A 24,424-nucleotide genomic window follows, 5' to 3' on the forward strand; every position below is an offset into this window, starting at 1 on the left:
ATACAGTTCAACCTCTGTGCATGTACAAAAACCAAGCATACAGTTTTATTGCTTAAGTACTGCACAAGTTCACATACAAAATGTTTGCAAAACATTCTTAATATAATTTTTTCTGTTGTGGAAGTGAGGGAGTGGTTCCCTGGTGTCCAGTCACTAAGGCAGTATTGTTACAAAAGGAAAGGCCATAGTTACTGAGCAGTCCCCCTATGTCAGCAAGAAGGTATGAATGGGGTCAAGGTCTAGTGGAAAGATCACACCAGGTCTAGATGACTGGGGTATTGAGGGCTAGGTTTCTTTGTGCATCTGAATAACTTTGTGTGTGTATCTGTGCCAGCTGCCCTGAGAGACCTGAACAGCGTATTGTTTCACAGTGACAGATGATGCCCAACTGATGAACTGTGACAAATCTAGCTTTGCTTCCCTGACCCAGCATGTTTCCCTCCTTTAAAAAGAGCATACTATTAAAACATAACAACAACTAGCATTCGCTCACACGCATACAAATTCAAAAACATACATACATCCCTTAGAATTATGACTCTGAAAAGCCTTTTTTTGTTTTGTTTCTTTTTTTTAGTTTTTTTTTTTTGGAAGTTGTAACTTGTTGCATATCACCTATACAGTATTATCATCAGACAATAATATTGCAAAAATTACTGACAGAACATGGAAGACAAATTTAAGTCACACCTTCATTCTTCTGTCAGTTTTATTAGTCTGTTCCTTCTTTTGGCATAACAAACTAAAAATTAATTGGACTAATAGAAATCAAAGTATACACCCTCCTTTTCTGGCCAAAAATGTCAGTTCCTTTGACGAATTCTTCTGGCTATTAAAAAGGATAGTTTACTTGTTGTAGGAGGGTGCAGCCCATTCTCATAAATTTGAAGGGAGTTTGGGATGCAAGCTTGCTGTCCCAGGCGTGGACCTGTCACTAGACCCATGGGCTGGTGACCCAAATGAGGATCCAGTCTGAGCTATGGACAACTTTGAAGTGGGTCTTGATATGACCACATGACTAGGTATTGAGCTAAGTGGTTTAATAACAGGTTGGGGCGAGGGCAGAGGTGACAAACCTGAAGCTGATCCTCTATGATGGGACAAGTCAGGAGGTTGTAGTCCATGTCTAACCGGCTTGGACTTTTCAAGAGGTCCTGGGTTTGGGGGGGACATGGAAATGGTGTTTAAGTCATGGGATGGCAGATCAACCAAAGATCCACCCATTTCTCTTGTTTGAGATGGTGGTGGATAGAGTGTCTGAGGGGTTAGGAGCGAACTTTGTGATCCAAAGATGCTGGCAGGGTGGCTATGCATGGACACCCTTGTCTTCTCCACTGTGGGACTCTGGCATGTGGGACTCCAAGCTGAGGGAGTGCTACATGGGGACACATTTCCTGACCCATACTGTGCTATGGAAGAAAGAGCAGAGGGTTCCTGGGAAAGCTGGGTGAGAACATCTGACTGTAGACCACACTGTGGGTGTTGAGGCGGGACACTTGAGACTTGTTCTAGAATGCTCCTGAAGCATACAGGGGACTCCGTTATAGTAGATTTAGAAGCTGTACCAGTGACTTTATTCAATTCAGAACTTGGTTTCGGTTGTTGAGGAGTAGGCTGAGCAGGATGCAGTTGGGTCAGTATGGGACTGACTGAGTGCGCTATCAAAGGAGTGAGGGTGGAGGCTGGGGGAACTGCATGCTGGAAAGCCTCTCCTTGGTAGAACCCAGGAAGTAATGCAGCAATGCTGGGTAAAGAGGCCTGAGGAAGTTGTGGTTGTGAATGGAGCTGGGCAACACTGAAGTCTTTGGAGTCAAGTGATCTTTGGGGGTAGATGGAAGACTCTGTGATGCTGGAGGAGGTTGTGGTGATGGTTGTCGTGATGGTGGATGGTAAGGAGCTGTAGGACAGTGGCCAAGGTGTGGAGATAGATGATCTCTCTGCCCTGAGAGTGTCAAGAATTGGGGTCTCTATGCAAGAGCTGAACTGCGAGCTGGTTGACGAAGAGCCACCGAATGCATCAGTGCCCGAAAGAGCTGTCTTGAATCTTTTTACATACCCTGGTTGGTCTTTTAAAGAGCCAAGCAAGGGGACAGGGGGCCGGAAGAGCATATGGGGCAAATGGGGGTGACGGGTCAGGGCGATGGCGACTGAAGTAGTGGCTGCAGCAGCTTGTAGAGGAGCCTGTATTAGAGGTGCCCAGATAACAGGGGTATGAGAGGATGGATTGGGTGCTGGGTGAGGAGCTGGGGGAGGTGTCTGCATGAGGTGGGCACAATGGGCCATGTCCCTGTCGTGCTGCACAATCTGCTGGATTATCTCATTCTCTTGGTAGTTCAGCAATCCGGAATTAAGATCCCGCTGGACTTTGTGCTGGAGCACCGAGTTTCTCTTACCTTTAAGGACAAAACAGGAAAAGATAAATCATGGATTGCAAATTCAAGAACGTAAAAACTCTGTTTCTTGTCTTCGGTCGTGTTGGTGCGCACTTTACAAAACTAATCTCAGACTAGGTGAGTCAATTACAAGATCATTCTCCTCCTCGAATATAGTTACAAATCCAAAATTCATCCTCACACAAACTCACACACTTAGCAATAGGATAGTTTATTCTTGACAACAAAAGTTTGTGGTAATTTTTGCACATAACAGGAAAAAGTGCACACACTTTACACACCTGACGACTGGCCAGATATCAAACCATTTACTAATCTGTCAAAGTGTCTGCAACTATATGCACTGTTGTGTGTAGTATACTCATGTAGCAAGATAGCTACGATCTGGAGCTTTTTATCACAGATTTAAAACAGCAAAGAATGACAAGCTGCTAGAGTGTGCTTGGTTTAAATAAACTCACAAATACTTTTAATAAATTACTGTCAAAAAAGCAAGGACAGGTAATTCGATTCATGTGATAAACACGATGAATTGACAGATCTCACCTATGCGGTCAAGGCGATCAAGAGCTACAGTCTCAAAGGCCCGCCGCATCATGGGGTATTCCTCCAACACCTCGTTGAAATGGTCCACAGACAGTGAGTAAAGACGACAGTATGTGTCCGCCCTAACGCTTGCCGTTCTTCTGCCTCGGGTCAGCAAGCAGATCTCTGTGGAGGTTTTGCAACATGAACCAGCAGAAAACCACTTGGAAAGAACATGTACTCTTTTCATAAGAGTAACCATTTTTAAAGAACATGTTACTGTTTAACAAGTATGTATGTACATTTCTATACATAAATCATAGAATGAACGAAGAGTAAATAAATTAATGTATGAATGGATAGTATCCAACTCCTAACCAAGCATTAAACATAAATGTTCCTTCAGCCTAAGTTTAGAGCACTCTAGTACTGTTAACACAGTATATGCATAAATTCACAACAGTGCGAACCATAAATTAAATATGCTTGTCATGAATGCAATGACTCAGACGCTATAGCTCAGTGTTTTCTGCACCGCTATGGAGCAGTGGCACTGCACTGCTAAATAAATTATATTTTAATTGAGTTGTGAGATTGCAGTCTTAATTGAATTTAATGAGACAAAAAGACTGGGTACAGCAAAATAACAACAAGCAATAAACTGACAACACGTATAAACAAACATACAGCGCAACCATGAAAGCATTATTCTTATCAGCTGGTTCTTTAAATGAATCGATCAATACGTCTCACAATCTAATAGAATAAAAATGGGTTGAAATAAAAAATAATAAAAAAGAATTAATGCAAGTGATTTTATAAAATTCTATGCTTCACATTTCTATTTAATCCCTCTAAAAATTGGCCACGCTCACTTTTATGGTCCCCATTTACCTCCATAAAAAAGTTATGTACTGTACCTCCAAAAACAGAATTACCACCTAATTTATCCCTGAACCCATAGTTTTGCTGCATTATTCAGGTCTGCTGGAACCTGAAACACTTCTCATATTCTATAACTTTGCTCTGAAGTGAATGACATCTACGCTAATATTATCCAATTTGTTTCCCTGTCTCAACCTCAGGATACATATACCAAGGTTACCAGTGCCTGCCAGATCCAGCTCTGGTCCAGCCCGATGTCCCACTCCCACTGCTATGTGTTGCTGAGTGATGACTGCTAACTGCAGCCTGTTAGTTATTTTTATTTTTTTCCTACTTCTAATTTTTCTTTCTCTTTTTGTTCCTCCATCATTTACCACCCTTCATCTCCTCCCTCTCCCCCTTTCCACCTCTGGGTTTGTGTTAGTAAGCGTGTGTGCTGTGATGGAGTGGCTCTTGGCATCATGTTGTTTATGACTCTGGCCATGACGACTAGACAGAGAGAAGAAGAAAAGAGAGTGAGAGAGAGAGAGAGAGAGAGAGAGAGAGAGAGAGAAAGTAATCTCTTTAGCCTGGTCTCCCGCTCTGTCTAATCCAAACAACAACACTTCATCTTCTTTCAGGTTCTCGAAGGCCCAGAGGTGCCTAAATTATCCTCCTGTATTATTCTTATCCTTTAGTTTTTGCCAAGGACCGATCATTAATTACAGCTACACGCAAACAAACATTCAAACATATCTCCATAATAAGCTTATAGTGCTGTAAGCTTTATATTTTCAGAATTTCATGCAAGAAATTGCCTGATTGCCTATTGCCTGACAGATCACTCAAGTACGTGTCCTGAGAAATAGCACAATCTGAAAACCCCCAAAAAGTGCTGAGCTGGGCTGTGTATGTTTGCCAATCAGAAAACTAACTTTTTCTATGGAAGGTGGTTTTAGGGAGAAGATGTGTGGTTGAAGGGATAAAAGGAGAGTCTAATTCAGAGGCTAATGCTGCCTTTGGATAAAAGCACCTACCAAATGCAAAAAATAGCTTGCAGTATAATTTAAGTACTGCATAGTATGCAGTAAGTAATATGCCAGTATTCCATTCTGAACATAGCCAGATAGAGGAGAAATGAAAAGAAGACATTTGGGAACTGGGTGAAATCTGTACTAGTCCAGAATCCAGACTGTGCTGTCCCTTTCTGCACCTTCACACAGGGTTTATGAGAAAAGAGATTATGAGCGGCTTGTACAACATGTAATGACCTCAAACGAGCCCTGGCAGAAGGAAAGGGTTTTTTGGAAAATATGATAATATTTTTTGTCAATTCTTGACTAAATCTGCTGCACACTAACAGCACGACTTAGTTGTGATCCCAAAACCACACAGGAAACAGTAACAGAATTTCTGATGGCAAAAAACTGCAGAATGATGCTAGCTTGCATTCGGAGACCAGGTGGTGTTTCATTTGTTTTCAAAATATTTGCATCCTCATTTTCTTCAGAAAATAGAGCATGTTGATTTGTTTGCTAAACTGAATAAATGTTATTTTTGTCTGAATAAAAGCCATTTTAATATTAGACATTGGATAATGTTTATCAAAAACAGAAATAGTTCTATCCCCAAAACACAAAAATATATAAATCCATGTGGATTTATACAATGGCAATTGTGATGACAAAACTTAAGTGAACAGCCTCTAAAGACAATGCTGCAACTGTGATCTTCACTCCTTCCTCAATTGTTTGACTGAATGAGTTAAGGGAAATTAATTTCATGAATGGTTAACTTATGTTGGGTGAGGAATTTCCCCTGACACCTGATTCAGTTCCCCTGGAGAACCAGCCGATAACACTGAAGAACACAGTGGTACCAGCTTAAACTTTAAGCACATTGTTTTCATCTTTTCAGAACATGCAATGTAACATCTCCGTTTGTCTAATATGAGCCTGCACCCCCACCACATCCCAACATCCATTGAGAAATAAATGTGTGCTCAAACCCTGACATACTGTCCACAGCTAAATAACCTTATATTTTAATAATATAAGGCTATACAATACATTAAATATACACTGCCTGGCCCAAAAAAGTTGCATACTCTAATATTTTGTTGGAACGGCTTTAACTTTGATTAAGGTGTGCTTTCATCGTGGCATTGTTTCGACAACCGTATACAATGTCACAATATTTATTTCCCTCCAGAGCTGCACTAATTTTTAGCCGAGATCTTGTATTGATGACGGGAGAGTTGAACCACTCCATAAAGTCTTCTCCAGCACATCCCAAAGACATTCAATGGGGTTAAGGTCAGGACTCTGTGGTGGGTAATTCATGTGTGAAAATGATTCCTCATGCTCCTTGAACCACTCTTTCACAATTTGAGCCCAATGAATCTTGGAATTGTTGACAGGATAACCTGGTCATTCAGTAACTTCATTTTATTGTCGCATAACGTTGATGAGCATAGAACTGTCCAACTGAAGCAACCTCAGATCATAACACTGTCTCCAGAGTCTTGTACATTGGGCAATATGCATGACACGTGCATCACTTCATGTGCTTCCCTTCTTACACTGATGCGCCCATCGCTTTGGAATAGGGTAAATCTGGACTCATCAGACCACATTACCTTTTTCCATTGCTCCACAGCCCAATCTTTATGCTCCCTAGCAAATTGAAGTCATGTTTTCAGATTAGCCTCACTCACAATTAGCTTTCTTGTGGCCACACAGCTGTTTAGTCCCAATCTTGTAAGTTCTCGTCGCATTATGTGTGTGGAAATGCTCTTACGTCTTTCACTATTAAGCATAGCCGTGAGTTCAACTGTTGATTTTTATGGTGTGACTTCACCAAGCATTTATGTGATCTCTAATCACGATCATTCAAGAGTTTTTTACGACCACATATCTTCTACAAAGCTGATGGTTCACCACTATACTTACAATGCATTGGATAGTTCTTAACTCAGTACCAGCGATTTCAGCAATATCCTTAGTTGTTTTCTTTGCTTGATGCAGGCCAATAATTTGCCCCTTCTGAAACACAGTAACATCTTTTCCATGATCACGGGATTTGTCTTCCGACATGGTTGTTTAAGAAATGAGAAGCTACACACTGCATCAGTTAGGGTTAAAATAATTATTGCCAGCTGAAACATATATATCACTGCGATAATGATCCAATCATATTCTCTTAAGTATCTGCTTATTTAAATCCAAACGGCAACTTTTTTTGGCCAGGCAGTACATATAGACCTTCGCTTACCGTATTCAGTGTAGCTGTTGAGCCTGTTTCTGAGAGCACGTCAAAACATCACATCTAGTTGTAAATCATCCTCCACTGTCAATAAATGGTAACATGATTTTGCACTGCGGTTTGGCTGGTTTACTTTTTGGTTTGCCAAACCTGATTCTTTACAGAGGAAAATGTTAATTGGCTTAACTTTGAGCATTTGGATTGTAAGTGTGGACACACTTGTTCTTTTATTACTTTCACAGGTCTTAAAATGTCAGATGCAATCACCTCAGAACATTCTGAATGTGGATGTTATTTCTGCACGATGCATGTGAATCACATGTAACTAATTTTGTGAAATCTTTTTCTTGTGTAGTTTCATTTGTGAACGAATCAGTGTTTTTAAATGAGTCTTTAAAGGAGCTGTAAGCGATTTTTTCCATGGAAAGTTATGCAAACAAAATGTCTACAAATAATAAATAATAAAATAATACACAAGTTTTAACAGAAGAATTAATGCAAGTGCTTTTATAAAATTCTATGCTTCACATTTCTATTTAATCCCTCTAAAAATTGGCCATGCTCACTTTTATGGTCCCCATTTACCTCCATTGTAAGGACCTCTCTGTAACCAAAATATTTGCTTCTTCTTTTTTTTTTTTTTTAAGAAAAGGAGGAACGTGTCAAAATTTATTCTTGTGGAATCAATATTATGCCTAAAATGCTGTCGATTTAGCTTAACTTGTATTGAACCCGGAACATTCCTTTAATGCCATATTCTAATTTATAATTTGTCAGTTAAGGGGACTGTTTCGCTACTGTTTTTTTTGACAACTGTGGGAAGAAGCTTTGTGTCGGTTTCAACGGTATAGGTGCAGCGTGGCTAAATCAACTGCTCAGTTGAACAAGGATCAGTTGAATCAATTATTTAATGACTCTCTCATAACACATTTAAGATGCTCATCTGTCACCACCTACTGGTGTAAAGATCTGTAAAAATGCTGACAGAAAAAGTCTGGTGAAAATGTTAAACTACAAAATAAAGTTGAGTCCCTAGGGCGAATCAAAATCACCACTGTGAAAGAAATGAATTTCGCACCTCAGTAAACATGTGCTCGAGCCTCACCACAGCTTAAAATCCAGAATACCAATGGGTGTAGTTAACTGCAAACTCATTTTCTCAGCAAACGTATTTATGTGAAATACTGTGCTTAATATTATTGTTATGTTTTCTTTAAAATATAAGATGCTTGGTTTGATATATTGTATTTAATATAATTAATTTTTAAGTAAGATTTAAGTCTCCACATAGTTTATGGAACCACTGTAAATATCAAGAATCAAGTGAAACATATAGAGTTTTGGGTTTAAATTGAAAACAAAACCATAAATTTTTTTCTGCATCAAAATTCTTAATCATATCACAGAACCTACAACTGTCTCACAGATATCAGTGTTCTCTCACCTCCAAAGTAAGAACCATCAGAGATCTTTGTCTCTTTGCTGCCCTTTGTCAGGACAGTTAGTATGCCATGTTGGATGAAATACATCTTCTTCCCGACCATCCCCTCTCTGATAATATAGTCTCCTGGCTGGAACACCTCAAAACGTAACTTGGTAAGCATGGAGGTTACAAAGTTGGGATCTGCATTGGCGAACAAAGGCATGGTGGCCACAAGCTTTCGACAGTTAAAACTGATGATTTCCTGTAAATGACAATGGAGAGTAGCAATATTAATAAATATAAAACAGATCAACACTAACAGTTTGTCACACTACCAGTCAAACACGTGTTTGGACTACATTTGTCTTGATCTTGATAACAATCCGATCCAAAAGCTTATGCTTAAAATTTGTTTTGCAGACAAATGAAAATTGTGACAACTAAAATAAATTTCTTTACAAAACTAAAATACATTTTTTGTCAGTCTACAAAACTAAAATTTTAGTTTAGTGTATCTAAATGTTGATATCCTGGCTACGGAATGAAACCTATGCTAATTGTCTTATATTCTAGTACTAACCTCTCTGAGTGGCTCATTTAGTTCTCCCAGAATGCTTTCCTCATCAAACATCTTGCCCTGATAGCGATGCTCATAGTAATCATGGATCCTCTGCCGCATATCAGCTGGAAGTTTGTGGAAGGACATGTACTGCTCCACCTGTTTATACTGCACAAATAACAAATACATCAAATATTATTAACCTGAATATTACTTATCTACATGTTTCTTACAACAATAGTAAAATATATATATATATATATTTTTATTTTATTTTTATGTAATTTCTATCAATTTGAAACCAATTCAAATAGATCCTTATGAGATCAAATACGAATCCAGAAATCAAATGAAATCCTACTGGATAAACTAAAAATCTGAAAAAAAATAAGAATGTAACTTTATCCTCGTGTAACCCTGCGTCCACATGCCTGGATGTTGTATTTTGGCTTTGCTATACGCAACGCACAATTTAATTGAACTTAAACAGACTAATCTCAGTTCAGGAGACTCTTTGCTGTCAGTAAAGGATTAAACTCTTAACGCACAGAGTCAAGTGATAAAACAACATGGCATGATTGCAGAGGAGTTTGTGTTTGGTTGAAACGCCAACAAAACTACATCTGGTAAGAAACCTAATTAAGCTTTTACATTAAGACCTGTTTGAGTCAGAAGAATAGTCTCTATTTTCAGAAGTCTCTAGTTTCACCGATATGCAATTTTCTATTTTTTATTTGAGCAATTCATCACGAAACGGCACACTGTTAAACACAATAACCGCATTGGTGGACTGTATGCTCAGTTTCAGTTCAAATATCCTATATTCACTGTGAAATAATGGATGCAACCAAAAGCTGGAAAAAGTTGCTTTCAGAGGTTTTTTATGGAGTTAGGATTAAAAAATAAGGTGCATTTTGAACTGTTCTGTGACCAGTGCAGACAGACAGCACACTGGAGTTTAAGTCATTCACTGAATAGGAAGCAAGGGAGCACCCTATAGCTCTCTATGCAACTAAGCTCATTCACTAATAATATCTGACCAAGAGTTCAGTTTTAGGCTGCAGATGATGTTTGGACCACTCAACATGTTTGGCAGACATGGGACAATGATAATCAGTTCATAGATTCAGAAGTTATACTGTATAATTTTATTTTAACATGGTTGACAGTTTTTTGTATTGTTTTTTTGTTTTTGTTTCTTAGGCCCTACACAGCAGTCACGCAGGGGTCTCAGGAGGTTAATGTTCGTTGTTGATTGTTCATTTTCTTTTACAAAAAAGTAACAAAAATGTCCATGTTATTACTATATTTTTTGGAACCCCAGAAGAGCTTGTAGTTTTGTCTCTGACTACATTGCTCTTGATAAATATTGATTTAATGTCTAGCAAATCAGTAGACTGGTCAGTGTAACTGTCCGGATCCATATTTATGGCAGTCATTCTATGCAGCTCCTGGGCTCCATTTGCAAAGCCTGGCAGTATTTTCACATCATTGAACATCTCCCCATTTATCCTTGTCTTTTTGTTTGTACCTCTCTCCATGCTCTTGTCTCTTTGACTCCAAAGAAGGATATATTGTATCGATAGGGTTTATTTTACCCACACTCCTCTTGTGCTGTCTCTTTGTTATTTCATTCGTGTCTCTGAAATCGAGCGTCTGCAGCACTGCGACTCCAAAACCTTTCGCCACACGGTTTCAACTCTCTCTCCCTCTCCTGTCCAATCTAATAAACTTTGTTCTGTCACTATACATATTGTATGTCTTTCTCTCCTCTCCTCTTGTTCTTTGTCTCATCCATCTCTCCTACTTTCATGAAGTCCTGTCCCGACTGTCGACATTCGCCTGGTTCCAATGTGCCCTTCACCACATGCAAATCCTCCTGCCATGTCGGCTGTGAACATTTCAATAGTGCAGCCACACTGCCTCTCTAGACTCTGCTGCAGTGTCACTGAGTGCCTTTTCTACTATCATATTCAAGGGCAGGGGACAATGCCAGCAGGGACGAGTTCAAACAAGAAGAAATAATGTCAGACAATACAGTCTGAGAGCAGCGATGGTGTGAAGATGCTCTGTAAAACGCCAGTGTAAGGAAAGCATGACTCATGAGCTCTGTTCAAGTCCTATCTCACTCGCTCCTAAAGCGTCAGAAATTGGTGCAGAAATGACACAATTCAGCTGGTCATTTGCTGGTCATGAGTGGTTTTAAAAGAAACATTTAAAAAAGTGCTAACATAGCAACTCCAACACATGCACCAGACTTGACAGAACTTCTGTAAGGTGGCAATATACTTCTAAATTGAAGAAAGAGTGGGTGTGATGTCATTTCAAACAAAATCTGGCCAAAAATAAGTTGTTTTTGAGTTCTAAACAGCTTGCCAGTGAGAACGCCCTTTCAGGAATGGCTTTTTTCAAAAAAATCTAAACTAGCCGCAAACTTGCAGCTCGTTATTTTCACATTAAATTAGCTTTTGATTCATCACAAATGTTTGCCAGAAGTTTGCAGCTCTTCACTGGCAGTGGTGAACAACATACCTTTGGCAACAATGGACAATTTGCCACAAGTTTTACTGCAAATTTGCCTTGATTTTCGTAAGGGAATTCATGCCAACTTCTTACTCCCTTTGATCCATGTGATAGGTGAGTTTGACCCGGTGCTCCACCTACTGTTATACCAATATCTTTTTCCAGTTAATTTCTTCACACACTTGAGATCAGTCAACATAAACACACAGTGTAGTGTTGCCACCCTTTTATACACCCATTTTTACAATGGTTTCAATGATGTTCTTTAATAAGCAAGTATAAAAAAACTTTCCATGATCTTACATGGATTATTTTTTACAAAATTCATAAAAAAATCCAATAAAAGAAGGTAACCACAACATATTATAGCTACGTTTATCCTGTTAGCATTAGCATTAGTGCTGTGAATGCAAAATGTAAACATGACAAATTACAGATAAACTACTGCATTTACATTATTTTCTTAATCAGTGAGTGGTTAAAACAGCTTCTTTTACTGATTTCATGTGGATTCTATTCATAGTTCATCAATTTAAATAGTCATCAACATCACATTTTAATGTTACATTGGTTTTAAATGTAGCTTTTTTTGTCAGCGTGCATATCTTATTTTAATGCTCAGTTAATACAGGTACTCCACAAAAATATTTGACTTCTGCTCTAATTTTTTTTCTTACTAGGCTTTGTACCAATGCTGTGTGTTAGAAAAAAGTGCCATTGGAAATCATCCTTTTTTAGAAATGGATACTGGTGAGATTTCAAATCAAAGTGGGTAAAGCCCAAGTGCAGCAGCTAATGAAATCGGCAGCTAAGTTAACAGGACAAATTGACAACTCAGACATTTTTATCCCTGTTGAACTCTGCCTAACCTAATTTATCTTTTTCTAACGCTATGTTTTCTCTCTCTCTGCCTCTCTCTCACTCCCTCGCTCCCTGTCTCTCACTTCGGCTTGTGTTTCCTCAGAGCTTCAAAGCCCTTTCAAACAAATGCAAAGACTCTAAATTATGTACTGTGAAACCATAATAAAAATGGTTGGCCTTCATGCATTCCGGTTTCGAGAAAACAAAACATTTGCTGACACATTACACTGTAGCACATAAGAAAGGACTGCATTCTTTCAGAAAATCCAGCAAGAGAACAAGGAGACATTTAAAAAGGAAAATGCACATCAATACATCCTCCCTGTATCAACAATGAAAGTTTCCACAACAACAGGGTGAATAGACAAAATTTTTTTTAACACAGCAGTGGTTAAAGCAGAGCTAAATTTTTCAGCATCCTGACCAGCCAGACAACCAATAGGGTGAGTTTAGGGGAGGGACTATCTATTTGGTGTCCAATGGAAGACCTCCGGGAAACCTGTTTTAAAACAGTAATTATTTTTGCAACTCTGTTTGGTGAGTCTTAATAGCACAAAAATTGCACACTTTACCTTTAAAGCATGTGTATTATCACCAATTGCCATTTTCAGTATAGTAGGGACTGAAATAGTGCTCTATTCAAATAGACATTGGTCAAGCATTTTGATCCACATCCAATAAATTTGAAAATGTCATTATTTTAGACAAATCATAAAAAGGGGCTCCAAACGCTTTCAAATTTAGCTTATTTACCCTTAAAAACATATGTCTACATTTTCCATTGCAATGCATGTGAATATTCACACTTATTACCACTTCCTCCCACACTTCCTGTCCCTTATTCCTTATTTTCACCTCGTAATTTTTTTTTTACTAACCTTTTCCTGGTACTGCCTTCTTGAGGAGTCCAGTGATTGAATGAGGGCGGTAGCATGGCCCACAAACATGGCATAGCAGGTTGCGCCCACGATCATGCTAAGAATGGTCAGCCATACATCCATCATGCCTACGGGTGGGTACATGCCGTAGCCGATACACAGCATATGGCTCATGGCCTTAAACAGGGCATAGGAGTACTGCTGACCCCATGTGTCATTCTGAGAAGAGGTGAGGTGGAGAAAGAGAGAAAGGGAGGGATAGATAGAGAGACAAAGTGAGGAAGGAAAGAGATAAAGAGGAAAAATAACCCGAATTAAAGCATTAATACAATTATGAGCATGAAAGACAGCAATTGTGATAGAGAGCAAAAGAAATAGGAAAGAGGTTGAATGAGGGACAAAAAGTGTTGTGAGAGGACAAAGGTATGGGCCAATGAGAGTGAGAGGAGAGAAAATAGAGTTGAGAATGAAATAATGTGAGAAAAAAAGATCATGTGAGCGTTAGACTGGAAAATGTGACAGTGTTTCTATATATTTCTGACAGGGCTCAGAAGGAGCTAAAGTAAAGTCCAGAGAAAAAGGAAAATATCATGTCCTTTAGCAGAGAGGTCATTGAACACGCTGCATGCATTTTATTGATATAATAAGATGCAGGAAAACCGAAGGCACTGTTTTACAAATGCAAATGAAGGGTTTTAAAGGGCAGCATTAGTCTTTAAGTCATGTGAGTGGCAAGGGCTTGGCAGGTTTGGGCCAAATTCTTATCATGCAGTACCAGAAAATGATGCAGCTGGTCTTATTTAAGTAAAAAAGTTAAATTTGCAAAGAGGCACTTTCCACTAACCGGGTACACTTTGGTGTATGACGAAATAGTTTAGAACATTAGAGACATGAATCCTATGTTAAATGTTGTGATTAAAACAATTATCTTGCCTAAAATTAAACAAGGACAAGTACAGTAGGCACTCAACCAGAATAGGCTTAGTACTGCCGCAATCACCGCATGGATTAGTCATTAGCAGCTCTAAACTGCTAAGGGGCTATATAACCATAGAATGTCAACAGACCAGAGCTGAGCGCCTCATAGCTCTTTCTCACAACATCATGAGCATTCAGGCGATAATGCAAGTTAATCTTGTTTTTCCAAGAAGAGAAGAAGACGAGGAAGAACAATCGTAAGAAACAAATGCAAGAACACCACCACAACATTGATTTACTGGTTGGACGTTGCAATGGAGATGCATGTTAACCTCGCCGGCGCGTCCTGCTGAATTTTTCTTCATTACAGCGGAAACAACATAAAATTCTCCGTCATTTTGGGGCATACAGATAAGTGTAAGACATCATTAGAGACTATAAAGGGTCTACTTTTATTTGTGTACACTCACAATAACAACAAAACCTTGTGCTTTTGTAAAATAAAGAAAATAAAAAGGGTGAGCTTTCAGCAGTCTCTGGGTTCACGAGCATATATCTGAAACACGTCAAAAAAATTAACTGAAACTCCACGAATACTTATCAAACAAACATGACACATATGTCTAAAGAAAGCTTAAAATGTCTACTTTTAAATAAAACAATTCAAATTTAAAACAAATATTCTCCTGCAATGTAATCTGTATGAAACAAAGTGATGTACAGTTTTTACTTGCTCAGCTTATCTCAAATGTGATCACACCCACCAGTGATCACATTACCAAACACTAATGTGCTCAGATGATCAAATCAAATGGTAAACGCCCCCGACTGTGCCTTAAAAATAAATTTAATTCACTTTTCTGCACGTTTGAAAGACAGCACGATACACAAATGAGAAAACTCCTGGATAGTGACGAAGAGTTAACATTTTCATCAGAAGAAGAGCGGGACTCCGATGAATTTGTATTTTGAAGAGAGACTTCATCCAGCCGAGGATACAATTTCGGAAAAGTAAGTCATTTAGTTTTCTTTAGTTGACATGCTATTTTATTTAAACATGTACATATTTTACTAGTGGGACTGTTTCCAGACTTGCCAGCCAGGATTCAGAGTATTGACATTTGAAATATGACTCCTAATAGGCAAGTTTTAGTTACATTTAAATGCTGTTTAGGCTAAAACAGGTATTTAAATTGTATGCTGTATGACATAAATATGATATGTATTACATGTATATCATATATCACATGTATCCATCCATCCATCCACCGTCAACCACTTATCCTGTGTACAGGGTCGCGGGGGGCTGGAGCCTATCCCAGCTAACATTGGGCGAAAGGCGGGGGACACCCTGGACAGGTCGCCAGTCCATCGCAGGGCCATATCACATGTATATGATAAGAAATTAAAATAATATGAATGTTTAGATTATATTTTATCTAGTGTTTATGCTGCCTCATTATCAACAAAGCTTGTGCTTGCAAATATGTGTTCAAGTTAAATGAGTAAAATGCACTTTAAATATGCCCGTATTAGAGAATCAGCATATTATAATGATTTCTGAAGGATCATGTGACACTGAAGACTGCAGTAATGATGCTGAAAATTCAGCTTTGATCACAAATGCATTTTACAATATATTCAAACAGAAAACGGTTATTTTAAATTGTAAAAATAGATCAAAATATCACTGTTTTTACTGTATTTTGGATCAAATAAATGCAGCCTTGGTGAGCAGAAGATACTTCTTTTAAATGGTAGTGTAGGTCTAAAATTAAGTGTTAGTCTTTATGTAAAGAATATGTATAGTCAGATTACTTCTTTTAACTTAAAACTTGATTTTGATCATTAAGTCTCCTCCCATTCATTCTCTTTCTGTCACATTCCTCATTGATTGGCCCAGGGGAGGGGTCTTTTGTCTCCTCATGTTTGAATTACCTCAATATTCATGATAGTTCACGCCTCCTCGCACATGACATTTCTAACACTAAAAGTGTCTTACAAAAGTTTGTTTTGTATGAATGTGTGATCAAGATGTTTTTCACATAATTTTGTAACAAAAACTCTAGGCTACAAGATCCAGTTCTCAAAAGTATTGTGGACAAATGTTTAGTATGTGTTACATGGCCTTATTTCAAATACTTAAAAAAAAATGGGCATAAACGTTATTTTCTCAAAAATACAAACATGTAACATTTTAGCCCAGTTTGTGCTGAATGCAGTGTAATCAGACTTTAGCCATTAATGTGTTTTTAAGCAACTGCAAAAAGCACAAATGTCAAGGCATGTCAAAACTTCTCTAGGGCCCAAAACACCCTCAGACCCCACAGGGTTAAACACTTTCCTGCAAAATTCTGCATTCACAAGGACGCCCACGCATCGAAAGCTGATTTGTTTCTCTTTTTTAATATACTTCTTATTTTTAAATATTTTTACTTAAGACAATATACAAATCATTCATCAGAGAAAATAAAAATAAAAAAGAGAAGGAAACAATATATATGTTGTATATACAGTATATATATATATATATATATATATATATATATATATATATATATATATATATATAAAGAAAAACAGGATGTTAGTTTCAGTAACCATATACAGTATTTTCATACAATCCATAAATAACATGTGTAATTCATTCATTTACTTGTTATATTTTATTTCAAATGAAAAAGAAAGAACGTTAAAACATCATATCCTTGTTTTAAATATGAAATGAGATCATCATACATCATACCTCATAATTATATAAATAATTATGTTCAAAAATGTAAAATCAAGGATTGGAAGAGAACAGTTCACATTCCAGGCTTTTATTATTAATTTTAAATGTTACTTTCTTCATTTGGTATATTTCCAAAATTGTTTCTCTCAATCTTTGACATTGTGGGGGTTCTGGTTTAAACCATTTTTTTGGATTCTGATATATAACTTATTTTCTGATTACCCTAAATGTGTATTAAAAGTTGTATTTCTTAAGGACAATGGCATTTTACCCAAAATAAGGTTTTCTCTTGTGCAATTAAATATTCAGTTAATCTGTCTAATTACGCCATTCCAATAAATTGTCAATTAAGAGCACTCATATAGAATATGATTTAATTAGCATTTTTTTCTCCACAATTTATCCAACAATCCCCTTTTACCAAACTATTATATTTACTTTGAATAACAAATATCATTTGTATCTTCCAAACATATTCTCTCCAAACACTGGATTGAGTAGTTTGAAATGTATTATGATATTTCTTTCCAGTCTTGCTGACTAATATTTATTTTGAATTCATCCTCCCACCTAGGTATAATTTTACTCTGAGTGTCCTGTACATCTCCTTCAAGTGCACTCTTTAAAATCCTAAAAAAAATTTATTGGATTAGTTTTATTGTATGTAATTAATTAATGACTGCATTTCCCTTTTTATTCATTTTTAATTTTTACTTGGAATTTGGAAGCTCATAATTTTTTGCTAGGTTTGTAAAAGAATCCATTCCTTTATCAGTAAACAATAGATGATATCTTTTCAGACCTCTGTCTGCCCAAAACTTCAATCTATTATCTAATCTATTTGGCATGAAATCAGGATCATTAGCAATTTCTCTATATCTTTCTTAATTTAACTTTTTTAACTTATTTCTACCCAAACACTATAAGTACTATTAAGAGAATATTATTTTAAGAATATATAATTAGAATATATATTTTTATGGTTTCTATTCATTTTGTAATGGTCAGGGGAATTAAACTCCATCGTTTTAAATCTTCCTTAAGTTTCTTTTCTAGTACCCCAAAATTATATATGTATAATTCTGATTTTGTGGTATACTTATACCTAGCTACATAATCATTTTTTTATCCCATTTGAATTCAAATTAATTTTTGACATCTCTGGCAAATGGTGGGCCCAAAATCATTTAATTTATATCCTATACTGTATTTCTACACTATACTATATTGCCGAATAAAGTTCATTATTACTGTAAGAGATTGACTTAAATTTGTCACATATACAATAACATAATTTTCATACATTGATAACTTAAGTTCTTCATCTATAACTACTAATTTTATTTGCCCTACTACTTCTAATTAATTCAGCTAAATGCTCCATACATAAAATAAAGATCATGGGCTACAATGGGTCTCTCTGGTGAGTCCCTCTATATAAATTAAACACATTTGATATGGTTCCATTGACTCTTATTCTAGCTTCTGGTTTGTTATATATAACTTTTAACCGACCCACAAACCTTTCATGAAAGCCAAATTTTCAACACATTTAAAAAATAAATGGCCATGCAAACCTATCAAAGGCTTTTTCCGCATCTAAAGTCAATAACAATACTTGTTCCTGAGTTTTACATGCATGTTCTATAATATTTAAAGTACGTCTCACTTTATCCTTCTATACCCTATTGGTCACATATCCTGACTGGTATGTATTAATCAGATATGCTATTTCCTTGTTCAGTCTGCTATTACTGATGTTAAAAACGTTTGATCTGTGTTTAATAAAAATATTGGTCTGTATGAAATGCATTCTTCTGGGTTTTTTCCTTCCTAATGCATTATTGTAATGATGGAGAAATTCCAGGTGGAAGCATATTAATTATATTCTAATGCCCAATTAAAGGCTTTACAAGGACTTGCATAAGATCTTGCATAAAATCTTTATAATATTAATTTTTAAAGCCATCAATACCCAGACATTTTCCATTTTTCAAATTCATTACGGCTAATGTTCTTCTGTAATTGGTTTACTAAGCTCTATATTTTGTTCACTTGTCATTTCAGGAAGATACATTTTCCGGTGTATATAATGTTTTATAATAATTAACAAATTCCTCTGCCACTAACTCTTTTTTAACAATATTTTCCCCATTCTCATTTTTAACTCTTACTACGATTGCCATTTTTATTTGTTTTCTTAATTTGTATACTTTTGGACCACTATCATGATTCTTTTGTTTAATAAATATCAAGGTTTTGTAGACTCTTTCAGATAATAATTGACCTAATTTTCTCCTTTCTTCTTTCACTATTTTCAATATTGTCTCATTTCCATTTGTCTTATGTCTATTGCATTGTTTTTTTTATCTCTTTGTTTCCTTTTATATGGTGTAATTTCTATAATTTCACCACGTATAACTGCCTTAGCCCCTTCGCAAATCATAATGGGGCTTCCCCATTGTGTTTGCCATCTAATAATGAATTATTAAATCTCCACAACGATTTTCTTCTTTCTTTTCCTATATTTACTTCTATATTTAATAGACAGTGGTCTGACACTTCAGAAGGATGAATTTCGCATTTCGTATCACTTCCTAATTCATACTCAAACATGAAGAAGTAGTCCAATCTGGAATATTAGTCATGTAAACTTGAGTAGAAAGTGAAATATCTATCCAATGGCTGTAGTGTCCTCCATAAATCTACAAGGCCAAACTCATGATTTCCTCGTCTTATTTGTCAAGCAATTTTTTTCTATAACCTAAGGCTCAGTTGGTAGAGCAGGTCGGCCACTAATCGCAGGATTGGTGGTTCGAATCCCGGCCCACATGACTCCACATGCCGAAGTGTCCTTGAGCAAGACACTAAAACCCCAAAGTTGCTCCCAATGGCAGGCTAGCACGTTGCATGGCAGCTCTGCCGCCATTGGTGTATGAATGGGTGAATGTGTCACAGTGTAAAGCGCTTTGAATACCTTTAAGGTTAAAAAGGCGCTATATAAGTGCAGACCATTTACTATTTTTCTGCCTTATGTTTTAAATTACACTGACAATCGAGTTTTGAATTCATTACCAAGTTAAAATCCCCTCCTATTATGGTCAGTCCAGATGCTTTTTGATGCAATTAATCTTAGAAATGTATTTATAAATTCTGGACCTTGTTCTGGTGGATTGTATATGTTTAGTAAGGATAATTATTTATCTTCTATCTTGCCTTTTACTAGAATAAATCTTCTCTTTTTTCAGTATGGGTCTTTATTACTTGAAAGCCTATTTGTATTTTAATCATGATTGCTACTCCCCACTTAGATGCACAAAAATTAAAACAGACTTCCATTATTGCTACCTTACTCTGCTGGCAGCTGTTTGTGGTTTTCCATGCTTCCTTCATTGCATGGAACCTGGGCCTTGTGCATAACACTAGGCCTTTATTGCTATTTAATTAGACAGTCTCAAGAAAACGTTATTTTAAATAGGATATTGCTCGTAACCCAAAACCTCTATTTTATTTATGTATTTTCGTTTTACCCATAATTAAATTAACTAGTTGCTTAAGGTATTTAAAGGAAAGAAGGTAATTATTGATATTTATACATTAAAATATACTGCATCTATGACTATATAATTTCTCATCAATACACATTGTTTATAATCTCATTTGAACAAAATTCCATTCAATTCTTGATTACAGGTGTGAAAAAAGCTAAATATTTAAGAATTTTACCAAAATAATGTGACATCAAATAAGTCAATGTTAATAGTAATTATAATCCACAATAATCCTCATATCTTTTTAAACCTTTTTCTGAGGTTTTGTTTAGAAATGAGTCACGCTGTTAACTCCAAGCCATGTTTCTGGCAGAAGTCCGAATAGAACTGATTTGTGTCTATTTATTCTTTCACATTTCATTAGAGAGAATTATCATTTGTGATTATTTGTATACATATGCACAGATGTTATGAGTGAGCATCATTAGGCAGCATATATATAAAAAAATTAACTTCCAAAAACTGTCAAGACTCTAAACCTGTGCTTTCTTTAAATGTGCCAATAGGCTAGCTCATATTTTCTATTATAAAACAGTATTATCAAATGTGAATTCATTAATTCATATGTATTTCATATGTGTCATATGTTATATTCTCCTGGCAATAAAAAGGAAAGAAAAGCTTAACAGAATTGTTCTTCGTGGTAGCACAACAATTATCAAATAAAGTATTGTAAAATATTTGAATAAGAATCACATTTTCTATTACATGAATTAGGCTGGAAGTATTGTGGCAACATTCTTTGTATAAAATTTGTCTCAATACATGTGTTTGAGTTTTAGGCAACATATAATAACCTTATAATAACCTAATACATGTAATAACCTAACAATAACATAATAACCTAGAAGTAGTAGTTACTTCTAAACATATCAGATGTCTGTATTTTCCCTTTACAGTTGAGATTTTAAAGAGGTCTCTACTTTCTTGACTGTATTCAACAATTCCAATCTTAACTAAGACATAATCTGTTGAAATTACCAAATTATTTTAAAAAGGTGTGACACTCAAGAAGTAACATCATTTGAACTCTTTCTACAGCATGATGAGAAGATGAGGGAATAATCTCTTTCCATTTTCTCAATTTTTACACAAATTGTAGTGTTAGAGGCCATCCACATGCTCATTTTTGCATATATCTGTGCTGTTTTTCCATTGTTTGAACATTTTGACAGTCACTCAGTAAATGTTTGAATATATCATCTTGGACTTACACTGACACCTATGGGTATGGGTGCATCGTCATTCAAATTCAATAGTTTTTAGTTAAAATGCCATTGTAGAAATTCACTATTCACGGTCAGCCAGAATCAGAGGTGGACTGGCCATTGGGAAAACTGGGACTTTTCCCGGTGAAATGGAGCCCCGATATGCCAAACCGTGCTGCGATATTCCGAAGGGTGCTGCGATATGCAGATGGGGACAGCGAAACACATTTCCACAGTCCAAATACCCTGCTCTATACCTTGGTCACATGGTCATGTGATTCTAATATGGCAGGACCCTCCTCATGTAGTAATAAAACAGCTTTTAGAATTTTACTGATATGAGTCTTCATCTCATGTGAGTGGTAATGTTTTTATTCATACTGTATGTTTCAAAATTACTATTCATTTATTTAGAAGTAAAAGTTTTTAAATGAGGAAAAACTGACAGAACTTACCTTTAAAAATAACTTAAACAGTTAAAAATGTCATAAGACACCTGTGCTCTGTCATATTCTTTGCACTATATCTTAAGAGTCAGGTCCTAATTTGTACCATATTTGTGGAAAATGACAAATATTAATTCAGAATGTTCTATACAGGCCATTTTATTCTGATTTCAAACAGTCAAAATCAATTTTCTTCTCCTGCTTTTATGTTTTTAGTTTTCCAGCCAAAAAATATGGGTGTTGGGATTAATAAACCATAGCGAGCTCGCCGGAGGAAAATAAGTTTGAAAATAGACATGGGTCTGCCCTCCACACTTACCACCATTTTGTTTTTGGACACCCAGCAGTCGGAGGGAAAATCCTGCAGCATTGGTACCAGGAACTGCAAGCAGCCGTCCCAGTGGCACAGCAACAGCATCATTCCAATCAGATTCACAATGCGCACCATGGCACTAGCCAGATCATAGGTCATGTGAAAAATCTATGGAAATGGAAAAGAGGGCAAAGATGTGCTCGCAACAATGATGGCAGAACTAGAATATGCTGCGTGGATCACAATTAAGGTTTAATCCTCACTCAGTTCTAGGCCACATTGTTCTTAAGCTGGTTTATATTAGCAAAACACTCGGGTTGTGGAGCATTGCATAATGTACTGCATGTTGCTTCTGGTAATGTCCCTAATAGATCCTAGGAGATCAGTGACACACAAAAAGAGAAGTTGATGCTACCCATGATCCATAATGGGACTGATGCACCACCCCCCCAGTGGACAAAAAGCGGGTGTTCACAAAGATCATTAATTAAAGTAAGGCCTCCAATAGATTTCCTTTAACTCACAAGGTTGTGGTCTGATAGTGCGGACTGATCGAAGCAATTAAGGGGTCATGGTGCATGCTTTTAACTTTGCCATGGATAAACAATGGTTAGGTCAAGTAACATATTGCTGCCTGCAATTGTGGATAATTGCTGCTTGATTTAGAAGCATGCATGCTATTCTTTTGCAGAGCTAAAGTTACAATCAAACTGAAACAAAAAGCAATTTTGAATTTCACATTTGAGACTCAATACAGTAGGTGAGAAACATTAAGAGCTAAGTGTAATGTTGATGTGTCTCTTTCTAATCATTTTTGGTCACTGTAATTTTGCCAATGCAATGTTGGCGAAATGTACCTGGATCAGCATTCTTGTTCATCCTAGAAAAATAATCTGATCAACCAAGCAGATTTTAGGTTTAAACAACATTCTTATCAACTGATCATTTCCCTCTGATTTTAGAGGTAGTAAAGTTAGAGTTAGGGCTAGGGTTTGGGTCAGGGGTTATGACTGTTCAAGTAACTGAAAAATGTGCTCATGTGGAATAAATTAACATTTATTCATGTATAAATGTTAAATCATCCTGAAAAATTAAGTTACAACAACAAAAGTAATTTTATGGCTTAGATTAGTTAAAAATGGACCCTTGAGGTAACAATTGCAGGTTACTAATTTTTCAGTGTAGATATGCAACATGTCCAAATGTATGGTGGCATCCCATCCTAATTAATAGGTTTAGCTTTTTCAGCAACACCGCTTACTAACACGTGCATAAAACCTTACACAAACAGACTTCCTTTTAATATAACTAAATCAACCTGTTTATGTTAGGTTAGAACAACAAGCATTAGATCAAATAGAAATAGATCCTTAAGGTAACAACTGCATGTCACCAGTTTTTACACAATGTACATTTTGTGTAAAAAGTTTATTGTAAACTCGCAGCTTACCTCCTCCCATTGGTGGATATATCTAATGAGTCTGGACAGTCTTAGCAGCCTAAGCAGACTGAGTATTTTAGTGAAACGTACAATCCTCAAAGCTCGCGCTGTCTTATAGAAGTCTGAGTCGATGCGTGTTTCTACAATGAGGAAGATGTAATCCACAGGGATGGAAGAGATAAAATCCACGGCAAACCAGCTCCGCAGGTATCTCAATTTGATCTGCTGAGGGTCCAGGATGATTTCAGTGCTGTCCTCCTTGACAATCCCGGTGCGGAAGTTCAGAACCAGGTCCACAAGGAAGAATGTGTCAGAGACCACGTTAAAGACTATCCAGGCAGGGGTGTGTTCATCTTTAAAGAAGGTAATGCCTACAGGGATGATGATCAAGTTGCCCACCATCAAGAGGAGCATGATTAGATCCCAGTAGAACCTGGAGGACATAAAATGGACAAAGTGTTAAGAGAACATTCCGGACAAAGTTTATTGGATGCAATACAAAAATAACAGTTTATAATGTGAT

General features: G+C 36.7%; 1 protein-coding gene across 1 annotated transcript in view; it reads right to left on the minus strand.

The window, feature by feature from the left end:
• Positions 1-729: 729 nt before the first annotated feature.
• LOC127638034 (potassium/sodium hyperpolarization-activated cyclic nucleotide-gated channel 3-like) overlaps positions 730-24,424 on the minus strand; it is a 41,222-nt gene continuing 17,527 nt past the window's right edge. The window contains exons 3-9 of the mRNA XM_052119377.1: positions 23,911-24,334; positions 22,467-22,628; positions 13,291-13,509; positions 9,050-9,196; positions 8,491-8,731; positions 2,940-3,104; positions 730-2,393 (exon numbers count right to left, since the gene is read on the minus strand). Of these exons, the coding sequence (XP_051975337.1) occupies positions 877-2,393; positions 2,940-3,104; positions 8,491-8,731; positions 9,050-9,196; positions 13,291-13,509; positions 22,467-22,628; positions 23,911-24,334 (2,875 nt within the window). The 3' untranslated portion in view covers positions 730-876. The remainder of the gene's footprint in view (positions 2,394-2,939; positions 3,105-8,490; positions 8,732-9,049; positions 9,197-13,290; positions 13,510-22,466; positions 22,629-23,910; positions 24,335-24,424) is intronic.

Source organism: Xyrauchen texanus, chromosome 46 (genome assembly GCF_025860055.1).
Source record: "Xyrauchen texanus isolate HMW12.3.18 chromosome 46, RBS_HiC_50CHRs, whole genome shotgun sequence".
NCBI lineage: Eukaryota > Metazoa > Chordata > Actinopteri > Cypriniformes > Catostomidae > Xyrauchen > Xyrauchen texanus.